Here is an 18361-nt window from a genome sequence, read left to right as displayed (position 1 = left end):
AAAGTAATATTATAATATACTTAAATGAAAACAAAGACCTAAATACTTAATTTCCTGCAGACCAGAAAGATTTCCAAGATTGTTGTTCCCGTTCCCTGATTAAATAATGGGTATTTTAGAATATACTGTTATAGTTCTTATTATTTTTAATGTGCTCCCAAGAATTCCCAAAACAAAAGTAAGCCTTTACTTAACTATTTGGCTCCTCAGTGAAAAACAGCTTAGCAGAGAAAGCATTTTGGCACACTGTCACCACTTTCTAAAGAATTTTCTATTTTCATTGGGACCTCGGATGTACTGTCTCCTGATAGATCAGAATAATTCCTTGGCAGGTTTGCAGTTAACCCCACAGAAATCCAGCAACGCCTCAATTCTAAAATTTCTGACATGATTCAACTGCAATAAAAATTCCATCACATTCCAACTTAATCGCTACTAACAGTAACTAAAATACTACTAGCATTAACTTGTCACTAGTAGGTCTGCTAACACTATAAAAAAAAGATGAGCAGAGCTTTAGCAACAAATACACTTTCATACTGTATTTTTATAACTCCGACTTGATGATGAGCTCTGAAGTATCACTAGTCAACTTCGTAATGGCTAACACTGCATTAGCAGAGATGTAGCCACAAACCAGCATAGTTATCGTCATGCAAATGAAGAAAAACAGCTGGTTGCTGCATCACAGACATTACAGAAAACAGTGTAGACTAAAACTGACAGAGAAAGCAACAACAAAAAAAAAAATCAAGACAGCAATGAAACACTAATTCCACTTATTGTTTCAATGATTTGTTTGGCACTCACCTCATAAATCCTCATGCAGACAAGTTCCCCCCGCTTTCTCTCTATCTTCATAAAAGAAAACTATTTTCAAATATACTTGTGCTGCATCTCGCACTTCACACAGCAATAGCATCTACAACTTGTACAATGGTCTCTCTCCTACTTCATGGTCCCATTGATCATTTCTGTCTGCCACTCTGCAGATAAGTTACCTCTACCATACTGGTAACCAACTGAGATTAATCCTGTGCTGTAGCAGAACTGTACTGTACAGGTGCACTGTAGTGGAAGCGTACTTTCTAATAGAGCAGCTCTTTCCATGGAACTCCTGTAGAAAGTGTTTTCCATTTCAGCAACCCTTCCAAGCAACCTGACCAGTGATGTCCAGTTCAAACCTCTCACATATGATCTAATCCATCTGAATGCCTACCCTCTGAAGCAATAGGTTTGTCATTCTCTTCCTTACAGCCTTTCATTGCATCATCATCAATGTTCTATCCATACTGTTTTGTTATGTTTTTAACTTCCACTAATCTGTGAATATTCATTCTTATTGCACATCGTCTTACCATATGTACCAACCACAGTGCAGATTAAGCTCTACTAACAAACACTCAGACAGCAAGCAGAGAAAGCATACAGTCAAAATGACAATTCTCACATAATATGTCATACTGAATCATACTGAAATCTGAATTCCCCATTCAGAAGGAACCTACAAGAATCATCGACTTCAACCCAGAATCCAAACCTTATGTCTGAGAGCACTGTTTGAACTTCAGCAGCTTGAGGCCACGGCCACTGCCATGGGGAGCCTGTTCCATGGCCAATACACTCTTGTGAAAAACTTTTTCGGAACCTCTCCTATTCTCCTCCAAGCCTACTCTAGTATTGTACAACTGAAAAGTCTGGTGCTGTGGTTGGTGGTTTTGCACTAAATTTATTGTGACAAAATTATCTGTAGTTGTTCACAGTGACAGTCTTTTTTATACCTGGTATAGAAATAAACAGATAACAATAACTTCAGCAAGAAAAATTACTTCAGTTTAATTTCGTGAATGACATAACGCACTCCCTGCAGTGAGAAAATTCCCCTCACCAGCATTTCCCTGAGATATGAGCACTGAATTAACGCAGATCAATCCTGAACTGACTGATGCGGCTCTGGGCAGCCTGGTTTGGTGGTTGGTGACCCTGCACAAAGCAGGGGGGTTGAAACTGGATAATCATTGTGGTCCTTTTCAACACAGGCCATTCCACGATTCAATGATATATCACAATCTATACTGCCACAACTACAACACAAGAATAAGCCAAAATACCACTTAGTCTACTGTGAGACTAAAGAGAATACCTACTTTTAGGTGTTTTATCAGGGTGTAAGGGTCTTTCTCTATATTCAGCAGAGAGGAACCTGAAAGACCTTTTCAGGAATACTGATCTAATCACCACAATTAGATGCTGAAAGCCAAACAAAGCACAACAAAATTTGCAATTAAAAAGAGATCAGATTCTTTGATCAAAACTTAAGAAAAATTGCAAAGTTTTGACCCACGTAGTTATCACTACTACTAGAACATGAATGAATATACATGCAGTCAGCCCCCCTTTTAGTAACTTTCTTCCCCATTGCTTACTTGTCCAGGTGTTAAACAGATACCTTGCATCCAAGTTTCAGAACAGTATTTGTCTTGCAGCCCTCTGTTTCTTTGTAATAAAATCTAAATGACTTTATTTCCCTTGGCTATTTAACCTCAGAAGAGGGGTCCTGCACTAACTGCATGATTCTCTTTTACAGTCTCTTTCCTGTCTCCTTCAAATGAATTTCAACTGGTTGATTTGGGGGGCTGGGAACTGCTGTACTTGGTAATTCTGATTGAATTTAATATGAAACAGATTTGGTTTTCTTGTTTACTTAAAAAAGCATTAACCACAAATCCGTAATTCCTGAATAAGAATGTCATGTGAATCCCTTCCATCTCAGAGTACATATCATTTTGTCTCTTCCGTGAATGCAGTACAAGGTATCTTAGTACAGGTGACTGTAGTTTGTATTATTCGAATATACCCACAAAAATTCTGCAAAAAGCTTGAGAAAGAGGCATGGTATTGAGATCACATTTACTTTTATTTTTTACCTACACCCTACATTTTTTTTCCTACACTTAATTTCTGTACCTTGACAGAATAATCTAGAAATAAAACCAGTGGTCAAGAGCTCAGACTTATTTATGAGCAATGACATGAATAGCCTGGTGTGTTACTGAACGTTTCTCATTAAATGTTCCTAGATAGCATCCTTCGATAGTAGTACATTATTTCCTAAGAACCCATACAAAAGGTTTTACAGACTTTTATCTTGTTTTTTTAAATGCATCTTTAGTGCAGAACGACACCACTGGGAGGATTACTAAGTGACCTGCCCTGCTGACTGTACTGTGAACTCAAAACAATCATGTTCATCTCTTACTTTCTACCCAGCAAATATTGCTAGCTGTAGCCTCAGAAGAATGCACTTAGAATGACTAATATATCAACAGACAAGAGGAGAAACTTCAGAACAAATCAGAACTAAAGGGACTGTCAAAAAAAAAAAAAAAAAAAGCATCCAAACAAACAATAGGGAGCTGAATAAAAAGTCTAAAAAACAGCAAACAAAATGACTGACGGAGTTATAGAGAAGGTTGGATTATTCTTCAGATGCTAGAATTGCCACTTATCCTTGTCAAGGACTAAAGAAAAAGGTGACTCAATGCTAGACACAAAATCAGAATCACAGAGAAGCAATCATTTGAGATTCAACCTGGAGAATATACCAGATTAATAAACAAATCTGTCTTCATTTACAGCCTGATATACACTCCTCTGTTTAACCAGGAAGAAGACCCAAAGCCCTGCAATGAACAGCATTTGTATCTTCTATTCTAACAGTATCTTCAGCATTCTTGAATACCTTTTTTTTTTTTTTTTTTTTTTTAAGTTTTGCTTTGGATTAAAAAAAAAAAACAAAAAAAACAGCATTGTTTTGAAACAAAGAGAGAAAAGTAAGATTGCCTCTACCACTTTATCAGAGATATGTGCATTTGTTTTCAGTGAAGCAATTAAGCTCAAAGCTGGTAGGTATTTTCTAGCCACTAAAACAGATGTGTGTTACATTACACTTTACCTTCCTTGAAAGGCATCTAAACCTGCAATCACTGTTTAAATGGCAGAAAAAAAAAGAACAAATTAACAGCTGCACACAACCTTAACTCTCTACATCTCGAGCTGCTTCAGATAGGTTAAGTATTACTTCTGAAAGGAAAAGAAACAGATAAAAATCATCACAATGTGGACTGGCCATTCTATGGGTCTCTTCTGTATATATTTTTCTTCCAAAATGAAAACTACGTTCTAAAAACTGTGCTATGCAAAATATTTAAAAGCAGTATAAAAGCATTTTCAAGTTATCTAACATGCACTGATAACATTTTTTCTCAGTATGTAGAAATGCAAGCAATTTTTTGATGTTATGGAACTACCCTGCACCTTTTCCTAAGTGTTATCATGCTGCAGTTGAACAAATAAATGAAATTTTGCTTTAGGGTTCCAAGCTGAAACCAAAAATGTTATGTCCACAAAAATGATACGCAGACCTAATCTAAATTCACTCTCGCTAAGTGAACCATATTCATAATTTTCATGCCTGCTTAAAGTTATTTCAGAAGGGTTTACACTGTATCTATACTGTACTCCCTTAAACTGAATCTTTTTGTTTGGCATAAAACAAAAAAGGAGAAAAATCCACAGTACATTTTACTAGCATAAATGTTGCATCATATGGTATAAATAAGTACACTGAATGCCCTCATCCATATCACATCTGTATTACTGAGTGATTTGTAATGAGACTAAATACTGCATTACAACAAATTTAGATAGCAGCTTCATGAAAGAGTCAGGGCTCCATTCTTTGAATAAAGAGGTCTTTCTGAGGACTGCTAGACAAGGCTGCTAGACAAGGGGAGAAGAAAAAGTATATAGACCTAGTGTCTATTTCTTTTCTTGAGTTTATGTGAGTTGTGGAGTCTCCTTCTCTGGAGATATTCAAGACCCGCCTGGACCTGTGCGACCTGGTGTAGGGAGCCTGCTTTGGCAGGGGGGTTGGACTCGATGATCTCTGGAGGTCCCTTCCAACCCCTACGATTCTGTGATTCTGTGAATACTGTGCTGTTTGCAATTTCCCATCATCTGATTTTGCATCAGTTTTAACCTCCGTTCAAACATACTGAAGTTATCCTTCCCCATATTTTTCACATGCAGTGATCACACCTGCTGTACATTAGCTATCAGCAGCCATGTAAACTAGGTCATAAGCAAAAAACCCAACAACTTGTAATGTTGTTTTATAAATGGAGGAGGCAGGAAGACTTCTTGTACAGTGAGGACAAGAAGCTTCTCAGAGGCTCACATACTCTCTCTGTAAAATATTTAACAGAAAAACTATGCAAATGAAGGAAAAAAGTGGCAAAGGAGTTATTTCTTAGCTCCCAGGAACCTGTTTCTTCCATTAACACCTTATTAAATGCCAGGCAGGTGTTTCCCAATGCAATGCTTGGTATTAATAAATCATTATGAAGAGAAACAATGAAGAGTCATATTTCCAACAAACCACAATGTTACACTCATAAAGACAGAGAAGGAGACCACATTCTATTGTAACTATTTCCCCCACATACACACACTTCTATAGTATATTTTACATATCAACTATTATTTCTTGAAAGGAAAAGCCTCTATCAGAGCCTCCATACAGAGTACAAACAAAATTAAATAAGGCTGTGGCAATAATTTTGATTTTCTCTCATGGAATGCATCCTGCCTCCTGAAATGCAGACAATATTTGATGCCAATCATCACCTATCTTTGTGCTGGTTAAGCTAACTTTAAAGTACTGATAGCCAAATTGTGCCACTAATGCACAAGGTAATATTTCATTTGATGCAACTCTTCAGGCTATTTTCAAAGACTTCATGTCTTAAGGCAGAGATCTGCTGTGCTGATGAATTGATTGTTTACCCTTACAAGGAAAACAGCTGTAGCCGTAGAGGACTGCTCTATATTCCAATTAACTAGAGCAACCCTAACTTATGGAAAGTAGATAGTTCTCATTATTCTGGTATGTTACTCTGATCTTACAGTCATTAAGAGTTCTTTGATTAAAGCAACAATGAAGTCTACTGTTGTGCTACCTGGATGCTGGAGTACATCAGGAGAGTGTTTCCAACTGGGACCTCCTTGCCTAATCATGTTTTCATATGGGGGATCTAGCTTGCTTTGCTGTGCTTTCTATAGCCAAATCAAGATACCTTCCTATAAAGCTTTTAAGGATTTCAACATCTGATACAAATATTTAAAAGAGCAAGTGAAATCTCTACTTACAGTCGTTTTGCTACCAATAGTACCGTGCACACTTTAAAACTGCTCATTTAACTGGAAGATAAAAATAAACTGAACTGCAAGAAAATAATACTTAAAAATTGAGGGTGGGGAAATTGGAGAGAGAATATCTTTAGGAGTTGTTTACAATTCTCACTCAAATCACATTTATGTAAACTACTAAGTAATACTCTTGTAAAGTGCGCCACTGCGTGGTATCTCACAGCTCTGCGAAACCAATTAATTGCTTCATATATTAAAATAACCCTCTTTCCCTCTTGAAAATTACATTAAGTCAATGCTCGCACCTTCTTGTGCATTGAGAATGACTTCTTGTTTCAGAAGTGTTCTAGATGTGCAATGCATGTATGTATATGAATGTGTATGTATGTAATGTATATGAATGTACGTAAATTAAGTAAACTACGGTATAGACCAAAATCATTAACAGCATTCTCTCCTGACACTTCCTTTTATTTATTAAAACTCCTCAGTGCTTTCCTTCACACTTGTGTTTTTCTTCAAAGTTAAGGAGTTACTGAGCAGGATCACCTGAAGTTTCCAAACAGGCATGTCCAACCTGTGGCACACAGGCCACTTACAGCCCTGCATAAGCTATTAGTGTGGGCCCACAAGATCATCAGCTTTTAACATTATTATGTGATTTCTAGTGATATTTTTCATGAATTGATGGTTTACAGCTCAAGTGAGGACTGCCTAGGTGACAAGAGAATGCTGAGGAGGGCTCAGTGCTAGCCCTGCTTCTCACACCCGCCACACACACTCAGTAGAATTGAAACCCACCAACCCGTGCCATCACGGGCACTTGTGCCACTTGGTGAGTAAAACACAGTGATTGCCAATGATAATATTTCAAACTATCTACACATGTGTGCCTGTGAAGACACACAATCTTTGTTATGAAGCAGACGTGTATGTTTTATTATTAAACTCGGGCTTGCGTTATTTCGTAAAATAATTTAAGACAATGCATTCACTGCAGAAGAAATATCTGGAATACTTATGTAGTGCTGACAAATTCAGCATTTTTGGTGGATTTGACAGCTCATTTAAGTGTGTTAAACAAGCATCTTCAAGGTGAAAATCAACTTATCAAGCTACAGCAAATACTTTTATGTATTTTGATACATTGACTAAACACAGTCCTCTGAACAGTGAAAAACATGCAGCCATGCTTACTCTTTGATAAAGGAATTTAAGAAAAGGTTTCAAGATTTCTGAAAAAAATCTTTTTTTTTTTTTAATTTATATTTCCAACTCTGCTTTCAGTTGACATAAATATATTACCTGTGAATTTTCAAATGCAGTATAAAGTGTTGCAATCAGACATTCAACTCAAAGGAAAATGACTGTGTATCTTTGCTAGACCTCTTTTACCGGAGCAAAACATCCACCCTCACTTCAGGATCACACCTTACTCTTGTCATCGCTTTGTGGCAGCACCCACATTTGTGAAGAACTGTTTGCAAGGATGAAAGACAAGAAGAGGAAAGTTTTATCCAAAATCTCTGACGGGCACCTTGAGAAGTCATTAAGAATTGCAACTATTTCCACTGAACCAGACACTGATGCTTGCGTTTCACAGAAATAAGGTCAAACATCCCACCCGTTTTCATGATCTCGTTGCCCTCTTTTTTTCTTTTTAATAAAAAAAAAGACACTTTGTTACTTACATATATATACATTAACTATATTACACATTTTATATTGCCACTCAAGACAATTCCTCTTCATTCAGTGCAGCCCAGATGAGTCAAAAGATTGGACACCTATGATTAAACAAGCAGAAAAAAATGTCTCCAAGCAATAAACTCCACACTTCTGGCTGAACTGAAAGTTGCAGAAGCTCCATTCAAAGACGTTCCTGAACTTAATAACATGGTGATAGTTTAGAATGAAGACAGAGGTAGCAAACATGTTAAATGTATGAAAACAAAGCATTAAAACAAATAATGCATAGCCAATAATACTGAAACATATCTAAGGCACATGTATAAGCAGCTACTGTCTGTGACACTAAAGAGAAACTGAAAAAGTCTGCAAAACTCAGTGGGATCATCCACAATAAAAATCTCCAAAAAGAATACAGTTCAAGTGTGCAGAAAAAAAATGTCTTACAGAAGTAATGAAATTGATCACTAAGATCACTGCTATACTTCTTGCTTCTGCATAATAGAATATTATCAAGTATGATAAGTAGAGTATTGCCATGTATGATATGTAGAATATTATCAAGTATGATAGTAGAATATTATCAAGTATGCAAGTCACTCCAAAGTTATGTTTCCTATTTATTTCCATGGAAACTAGAACCAATACAAAGAGCTCCACAGCACCATTTGATAGAGAAAATTCTCAGCTACAAACCACCCTTTCTCAACATAGTCACCACCATTCATTATGCATTTACACCAGCAATAAACAAGAGCCTGCATGCTACACTTGTAGGCATCTGCATGGCTGTCTGGAATGTGGCCTGTCCTTCACATCGCTGTCACCACTGCTGAACTGCACCACCCACATCTCACTGTGCTCACATGCACTGCTTGGTCTCCATAAATGTTCAGCAAGTGTCATCAACCCCCACTGCCATACCACAAATATCCATCTCTGATGTCATCAATCAACACAATAAAATAAGAGGCATTACTTTCAGAGCAGCCTTTGTACTTCCTATTTTTCCTAGTTTAACTCAAAAAGTAATTTGATTGCTTTAAGAATTCTACTTTCATTAGAATTCAGAGTCTAGTCTACACCAGTAAAGCACAATCACTTTGACAACTGGTGAGCTCTTTTGCAGTACTTAAAATATTAATTGTATCAGTTATTGCAACAAAGTGAAAAAAGAATAAATTAGGATATTTGATCATACTAGTATGTACATAAGTTTTGTTACAAGGACCATCCCTGAAAAACAAGTTTTAACATCTCGCCTTTTCTGCTGGACAAGTATGGAAGTTTTCACTTTCATTTTTCGGGTAATCTGAACAAAAGAACAGCAAGAAGTGGAAAACAAAGAATGGAATGGCTGCTGAGATGCTCTTCAGAGGTACTTAAAAAGATACTACTGTTCAACACTACAAGGGCCACAATAACCAGCCCTTAACAAGAACTGCTTATAAAATCTTTTATGCTATTCTACAACTTATCTTTACTGCCAAGATGAAGCACTACTTCAGTTTTGGAAGGCCCTTCTACCTAATATTTGTTAACAACTTAAACAAAAGAAAGACTGCATTGAACATTATCATTAAGCATATTCATACAATATCTGTTTAATAATGCTTTAACAGGTATATATATAGGTTGTATTTCAGTATAATAGGTAGGGCTGCATTTTATATAGTGTGAGAAGATCTAGTTTCTGTTACTTATGCTTGCCTTACATAACTTTTTAAATAAACTTTTTAAACTTTTTAATAAGAGAGAAACACCTGACTTCATACATGTATAATTTTTATTTCAGATGAAAGTATAACTGTCTTCAGCACACTCTTTATTCTGTCACTCTAGCAGTAATTTCTATTATTTTTATTGTAGCAACATTTTTCTGCCTTTTGTTTCAATGAATAAGGTAAACTAAAAATACTGCCCAGAAATAACCTTTCTGGGGACTAAGCAGACAATATTTTTTATTTAAGATACTGCTTCAGGTAATGAAACAAGATGTCCAACAGAGGGCGATAGAGACCATAAACGATTTTAAAATAAATACATAAACTATATGGAATTAAGAAAAAGCTGCCTATTACAAATATTGGAATCTTCATTACTCGAGAAACATTTTCAGTTAGCTGTAATTGCAGACAGCTTCTCAGAAAAAAAAATCTCTTATGCACAACAGTTCAAAACTTAAATTAGTTTGCTAATTATTACACCCTTCAGCTACATCAGTATTTACACAGCAGTGAATAAAATCCATGTTAAATGAAAAAATATATTAAATTATTTTGAGCAAGTGGAATACAAAAATCTCAGAGACCCAAAAGCCAGGAAATATATATAATAATACTCATGTTTGTATGAGATTAATTCAGCCTTAAATTATAAGGAATAAGAGACTTGCTATATGGCACAAAGGGAACAAGATTATAAATTTCAATGCAGATCAATCTATCTTGAAATGTGAGGTACTTTTAAGAGGAAGAATGAAGAACATCTCATAAGACATCCCAAAGGCACTGAAGCCTAGGATTTCTATTCTCAGGAGAATGCTAAGGGAAGGTTTTACCGCTGTTTACACCTGATTATATCAATAGGTCTACACCTAAGAAATCATATGAAGCCAGATCCTTTTCAGAAGCAGTGATAGATTGGCAGACCAAGTTTACCTGTCACACTACAGGGAACTTCAGTCAAATATGAAGAAAAAAGATTTCACTATGACAATGCTCTAACACTGAAATCTCATCCTGGAAAAGGCCATGATAGCTATCTCACACAGCCAGCCCTGTTCTGAGTAGAACGCTGAAATACATGACTTCCACAGGTCCCCCCTCTAATATGAATTATTCGATGATCAAACAAATACCAAGTTACATATTCAGAGTAAGCATTTATTGGCCTACTATTTATTTACATACAGCTTTGGGAAGCTGTATACTCAATACCAGCAATGGTCAATTTTCAAAATGCACAACATTATTTCCCACTAGGTTCCCTTTCCTTTCTCTACCAAACTGCCAGTACAAATGTATCAGTACATGCTTTTGTATTCGCACAGTAGGAGAACACCTGGTATACTACATCTATTTTTCACTTTTCCAAGTCATAGATCAGATAAGTAATTCAAATATTGGCAATTACAGAATTGCTTTGAGATCATGGGACTCCTTAACAGCTTCACACAGATCTATCATCTACAAAGGAAATTCAAAGTATGGCTTTGTGTGCACTGCAAAGAACCAGAGATCAGAAACATGCATAGTGTTGTCCAAATGTGCACAAGCAAGAGGAATCTGGACATGCAGAAAAAAAAGCTGCAGTCATACAAGAATTCCTCTAGCAAATCAACCATTTAAACCAAACTTGACCTTTCACAATTAGAGTCCATGAATCACTTCTGACCTGCTTCTGTTTCTTTTGCCAACAAATATCATTCAAGTGTCAAACACCACTTACTGATTATTTATGTCATACTTGCTTTCACTGATTTTACTTCATCAAAGGTTAGAAATAAACATTCTGTTCAAAAATATTTAAGACTGCTACCATCTTGCAGAAAAAGCAGAGTGCACTTGTGCATTACAAAGAGAATGTAGAGAGCAGGCTGCAAAAAGTCCTTCAAAATCCTTGAAAAATTGACATTCATTTCAGTATTTTCTAAGAGAACATCACTGCCGAGTAAATGGGCAGCCAGTAAGGCATGAATCTTAAAAATGGCAAACATGGGCCAACTAGAAAAATAACACCAACTAAAACACAATCAAAATAATGGTTTCTTCAGTTACCTTTTTATGTTGCAGACTGAAAAAAATACCTCCGTGCTGAAGTTCAAACAAAGGAAGATATTACATTTCTCTCTTATTTAAGTTTCCAGTGTTTTTGTTCTGATTCTTGCATAGAATCTCATCTATAGAAAGCTAAATAAGTCACCTTAATAGCAGCCAGAACACCTTCTGAATCCTGCCTTTCTGCATTCCACAGTTTGCTCTCAGTAGACAGACAAAATAGATATGAAAATAAAACATGTAATAATGTAAGCTAGCAATTCTCATATTTGTTAAAAAATAAAAAGTTGAAGACAGTATTTCATGGGTAAAGTCGTATCAACCTCTGATAGAATTTAAGTATCTACAGGCTGAGTTCAGCACAGACAGCCAACCTGCTGCCAATAATAACCTTACCTTGCACTGCCCTGCCACGCAGATTGAAGTTCCGTTTTGGTCACACGGTGTCCCATCTATCACCTTTTCAGCTTGTCTCACATAGAATCGGTAGCCTATAGCACGGCAATTCAGCTCACACTTCTGACTTCCCTTCACTGTAGAAAAAGACAAAAAAAAACCAACACCTTGTTAGGAATACCATAGCAGTAATTTTAACAAAGAAAACTATATTAAACTAGCACTATGGTTTGTAAGAATGCAAAGAATGCAATGTGAATGTCTATATCAAATGAACGCTTGAACAAGAAAGCAACTCCAAGGTAAGCACTTGTACACACTTAATGAACAGTCAAACAGTATCTCAGCTTTTAATGACAGATATGTTTTTAAGCGACCAAGAGTAATTTAAACTTTTGGAAAAAACTTTCCAAATTCAGTCTTCTCACAGCATAGTAACACTTTTCAATGCTTCATAACTCCAAAATGTTGGCAAGATTACACTGTCATCAGAAAGACATGTCTCAGATTAGGCTCACATACTCACTAACTGGTCAGTTCACCTACAATACACTAATTTTTAGTAATAATAAATGCTTTAAAAATGTAGGTGAAAATTAAAAAAAAAATCCAAAGGCTTTTTTCCATTTGTGCTTTATCCCAGCAGGCAGCTGAGCACCACAGTCATTCGCTCACTCCCTTCCTTCCCAGTGGGATGGGGGAGAGAACTGCAAAAAAAAAGTAAAACTTGTGGGTTGAGATAAAACTATTTATTAAGACAGAGAAAAGGAAAAGAATAATAAGTTCTGACAATATATACATACATATGTATATATATAAAACAAATGATGCATAAGCAATTGCTCAGTACTCCCCAGCAGGTGCCCAGCTGGCATCCCTGAACAGCAGAAGAAAGAGAGTTGAACTCTCACACTCATCAAAACTCCTTCTGCATGATGCCATACGCTATGGAATATCCCTTTGGCCAATTTATGACAGCTGTCCCAATTCCGTTCCCTTTCAGCTCCTTGAGCCTTTCAGTGAGAATGGCCTTGGCTCCGTACAACACTGCTTAGCAGCAATTATGAACTTTCATGTGTTATCAGTGTTGTTTTCCTCCTGGAACCAAACCACAGCATCAACCACACACTCTGAAGAAGCTCCATCCCAGTTGAAACTAAGACAACTCTACACTTTCAAAAGCTTAAAATATATAATCGTAGAATCACAGAAACACAGAATGGTTTTGGATTGGAAGGGACCTTTCAGATCACCTAGTTCTACCTCCCCTGCTATAGGCAGTGACACCAGAGAGGAAGCATCCATAATCTCACTGGGAACCTGTTCCAGCGTCTCACCACCCTCACAGTAAAGAATTTCTTCCTAATATCTAGTCTAAACCTACCCTCTTCCAGTTTAAAACCATTTCCCCTTGTCCTGTTGCCACATACCCTATAGCTTTCCTGCAGGCCCCCTTCAGGGATTGCAAGGCCGCTGTAAGGTCTCCTTGGAGCTTTCTCAGCCTGTCAGCATAGGAGAGGTGCTCCAGCCCTCTGATCATCTCCGTGACCTGTCAAGGCCACACAAAGGACTGCTTCCCGGCCATTAAGCTGAGACTTATCTCTCTCTTCTGCCCCTGGCTTGAAAAATCGTCAGATAAAGGATTTTTCAACCCTTGACCAGGACTTGCCTGGACTTGTCTATCTGTGTCCTCAGACAAAGGATTTCTCAACCCTTGACCAGGACGCGTCCACCAGGGCTCCTCAGCATGCTTTGAGACAATGGTGCAAAAGAATAATCTCTTACACCACCCCGTGACTCAAGGTTGCTTAAAACGGGATCCACAACGGTGAGAAAAAGACAGCAAGCATAATGGTAAAGGAGGAAGGGGGCGGGGAATCAAATGTTTCATTTTCCAGGCTTGGTTATAAATGTTGCCCTGATCAGATTTGTCCTCAGTTGAAGTAGTTACAATGTAAATTGAGGATACAACACCTTGGATAAAACATGGAACCATACAAGAAACAAACAGAAGAGTTGCAACAGCACAGAATATCTTGCCACAGGCGCCAACCTGCGGTTCTGCAGGAGCGGTAACGCGAACATTGCACGATGAAGAGAAGGGAAAAAAGTGACAATCACACATTTAACAATAACCATACATTTAACAATAGCAAATAAATAAATATATCAAATGAGGTACAACACTACCACCCACAACAACATAAAACATAGTACCATTGCAACCAAAATACAAAATGTAATCAAAAGGTATATTCAGCATCCCAGTGTGATCAAAATTTCAATATTTCTGTCACAAAGCACAAATAATAAAAGAATAATCTCTTACATGGCCCTCCTCTGGACCTGCTCCAACAGCTCCCTGTCCTTACTGTGTTGGGGGTCACAGCACTGGACACAGTACTGCAGGTGAGTTCTCACAAGAACAGAGCAGAGAGGCAGAATCACCCCCTCCACCTGCTGGTCACGCATCTTTTGATGCTACCCAGGATATGGTTGGCCTTCTGGACTGTAAGTGCACGTCACTGTGCTCATGAAAGCTCATCCCAAATAAAACCTCAAGACCTAGAAAGAGCTGGAAGGAAACCAGACCACAGAACACTGAGTGAGAAGAGCAGAGAAGAAGACAAGACACAGTCTTCTCATGTAAGGTTCTATTACTCAAAGAGATCAGCCTAACACACCATGTATCTTACACTGTCAAGTTTATTAATACATCTGTAGTCATTCTACTTCAAATCATCTGTCATGTTAAAGTTGTATACATTTAATTACTCCCATTTGCCAACTGAAACAACAATACCTCCAGTTTCTTTCCAACTAAGAAGCACAGTGGCAATAAAGTACAAACAGAATTATTTCAACAACAAAATCTTCACTGTTGACATAATCAAAGAAGAAAAATTCCACCAACTTCACAAAGCTTCAACTCATATCCTACTGTACAACTGAAATCCACTGCAATTTCACAACAAATTGCAATCAAAGGAAACGCTCTACTCCTCAGTTAGCTGCCAACGCACAGTATTCCCAGGATGTTCCACTTGACTCATAGTATATTTCTGAATCTTCATGCTTGGGTGTCCAACCTTTCAGCTTGCCTGTTCTGTATTGAGTGATGAGGAATTGCCCTGGGTCACATATATAATATATATTATAGTTAATGTGTATAACTAGCACAGCTTTTTATTTATTTATTAAAACATAAGGAAAAAAAGCAGGCAACAAAAACACAAAATTAGCAGTTGGATGTGTATGATCTAAAGTATAACATCTGACCAAAATAAATAAATGCAATAATTTCACATTCATGCTTAGCATCTATCTTCTGTGAAAGAAATGAACTCATAGCTCAACTTCAGTAACATCCTATTGGGACACAGGAATAGTGTAGGCCAATTTTGAATTTTGAATCTCATCTGGCATGATGAAAAATACAATTAACTTTACCTGCCATTCATGCATCTCATCAATTGTGTCTCACAATCTTTTGTTAAAATCTTTAAGTAGCTCTACTGATTTGAAATGAGGTCAATCAACAGTTTGCTTTCCCTTCTTGCTAATGCTGTGCTCAACTAGGTAATTTTTCCACTGACTATTCTGTTAAGACAGATTCACTAGGACTTCACTTAGTTCTTAAATAAAACAAAATTTTAAAAAGTGAGATCTTTCCTGCAGTTCAATTCCCAAGTATAACAGTTTTTACAATAAACTGAGTAACTTCATCAGCTCAGACACCTCACACAAAACTACTTTCAGAATTCTCAACTGAATGTAATCCAATTTCAATACCCTTTCCAACTGAAATCATTGTCTTTTTCTGCCTCTGAAAGTGCCCTATTTTTATAACCTCCACATTATACATTTTCTTATTTTTCCTTTCCCTAAAACCAGACTAGAAACCAGCGTTTCTTACATGTCTGTATATTTTCTGTTGATTTCCTTTAGTCCAAGTATTCTGTAGCCTCACATTCCTGTCCTCTTCCTCCTCCTAATATCTCTTGTTTGGTTTTGATCCTTTAAAATACTTATCCTGTAAGTTCTCAGTTTGCCTTCTAGACTCCAAAAAGGAGAAAGTTTAATAAATTATCTGATGAACCATTCCATTTTTCCCTGGACTTCCCTCTTTCTTTTTGCTGTGTAAGCCTACTATATTGCTAAAGTACAGTACAAATAACAACAATCATGCTGAGCTCACTTGCTTTCAGTGGTCAAAATAAATAAATAAAACAAAAATAAATCCTAAAGAAAGAGTTAGAGTCTCTACCTTCAACATTCAAAATTCAGATTCTCTTGATGAGAAAGTGCAAGGCACTGTCTTGGTCAGACATATACCAAATACCACCCTTAGAGACAATGTTCCCAGATTTCAAAGATTGAAAAAACTTTTGACTGCCGAAGAGTCTAAGCTCCTTCTGAATGACGGGTAACTTCCATTAGGAAAAGTGTGGTGTATTCACTATGCTTAAATCACAAAAGAACAAACATATTGGAGAACTCCCTTGCAAAACAAGAGACCAAAGTAAAAAGTACTCTAATACCAATTAACTTTCCATGTATCTTGACACTTCTCCTACCCAGTCTTTTGTCACAACTGTTGTGTTTTTAATCCCATGTCAAACTACACTATTGGCTTGGCAATTGGACAAAAAACATTGATTAAACAATGAGCTGTGAAGCGATTGATTCCACACAGGCAATGTGTTTTAGTACTGTCATACGATCCCAGCCTTTACAAAAGCATCTATCTGACCTCAGGGAATAGACTAAGGCTACAAGCTGAAGGCCTGCCAAGGCAGCTGGCAGCAAGAGACATTACTCAAAAATGGGCTCTTTTAAAAAGCATAACACAGTTACTAAGACAGTTCACTATACAGGTACTGTTACACATGTCCCCCTAATGTTATTTGCTTCTCATGCCTATCTTAACACAACCAAGTCTTTGTGGAAATTCTCACCGTATTCATTTAAACTACCTTATTAAACAGTCAACTTGGGTGAAATACAACGCTACTGTGAGGAGTCTGCCAGAAATATTCATTATTGACTTAAGGAGAATAATACTTCAGCAAGCAAGCCTGTTAACATGCAGTATCTGGTTTTTACTTCGCATACTGAGAACATAATCTAAGCCTAAAAACTTCCTATGCTTCTCAGAATAGCCTTGTCACACGGGCCATGAGTACATCAGGGTTATCCTAGGCATATATGCACTGCCAGACTGGGAGCCCTTCTCAAGGCTTGTGTTGGAAATCACCTCCTGCCTTTCCATACAAGCAGTCACAACCAGGTAGCAACACACTTTATTTCCTCTAAGCAGGCTGCTTAAAAGCCAATTTCAGTGCACAGGTTTGAGCAGAAAAATTCAACTGCACCCCACCCCAGTACTTTCCAAATGGCAGAACTGGGTTCTGTATATTCCCACACCATAACCAACAGCTGGTGCTCTAGCTTAGGCCGCTGTGGTTTTGTGGTGAGGCCTCTTTGCTGACCTGAGCAGCAGCATGCACTGGGAAGCTCTGGGCTGACATGCCGTCCTGAGGGAGCAGCCATGGCGCCATTTTGTGCCTCTGTGTGGAGCTGGGCTGCAGCAGCCCACAGGAGGCAACACAAGCCAGAACACAGCTTTCCTTATGGAGGAAAAGTATAGGACAGGACATTTAACCAAAAGGGACAATAAGGGAATACGTGCTGCAACTGAAACCCTTTGTTGAGTCAGGCTCGCCCTGTGGCCAGGCTCACACTGAGGGAGAGAAATCTGCTGCCCGCCCTCAGGGGCGCCTCGGGCCGGGACATGGGCGGGAAGAGCCACAGAACAAAAACAAAACAAAACAAAAAGCCAGGAAATCATGTGCAAATCAGAACTTACTGCAGATGATCAGTAAGCTAATGAAAGAAATCTATAGTTATGCACAAGTGCACACTGGCTGCCCCTGTGTAGTAAGTTTCTCCTCTCTGTTTCAGCTCCGGAGGTTGCAGGCTGCTTGGAACATGCACTGTGACTCACTGCACGCATGTTAAATCTCTCAGTGCCAGCTGTAGGTGCAACGGGAGCAAATGGCAGAACAAAGAACTGTCACGTTCCACATGCTGTGAGGTAGTGACTGGAATGTACAAACTCTCACTGATGGACCCTCAGTCCAAATCTCGATTTAATGTGAGATCCAGACTCCCTGTTGTTATCTATGTGGCAGTACTAGCTCTCTGTGAAACATTACCAAATGCTTTTACCATTTGTCAATTTTTGTAAGTTTGCCTAAAGATCTAAAAATAGTTAATAACAAACT

At 37.7% G+C, this 18361-nt stretch overlaps 1 protein-coding gene across 2 annotated transcripts in view; it reads right to left on the bottom strand.

The window, feature by feature from the left end:
* Nucleotides 1–18361, bottom strand: part of THSD4 (thrombospondin type 1 domain containing 4) — a 268971-nt gene that overhangs the window by 139739 nt on the left and 110871 nt on the right. For both annotated transcript variants that reach the window (XM_090148779.1, XM_031616470.2), the window contains exon 7: nucleotides 12075–12211. In XM_090148779.1, the coding sequence (XP_090004905.1) occupies nucleotides 12075–12211 (137 nt within the window). The remainder of the gene's footprint in view (nucleotides 1–12074; nucleotides 12212–18361) is intronic.

Source organism: Phasianus colchicus, chromosome 12 (genome assembly GCF_987193195.1).
Source record: "Phasianus colchicus chromosome 12, bPhaCol1.hap1.1, whole genome shotgun sequence".
Taxonomy (NCBI): domain Eukaryota; kingdom Metazoa; phylum Chordata; class Aves; order Galliformes; family Phasianidae; genus Phasianus; species Phasianus colchicus.
Note: the sequence above shows the minus strand (reverse complement) of the source record. Positions and strands in the feature narration are given on the sequence as shown.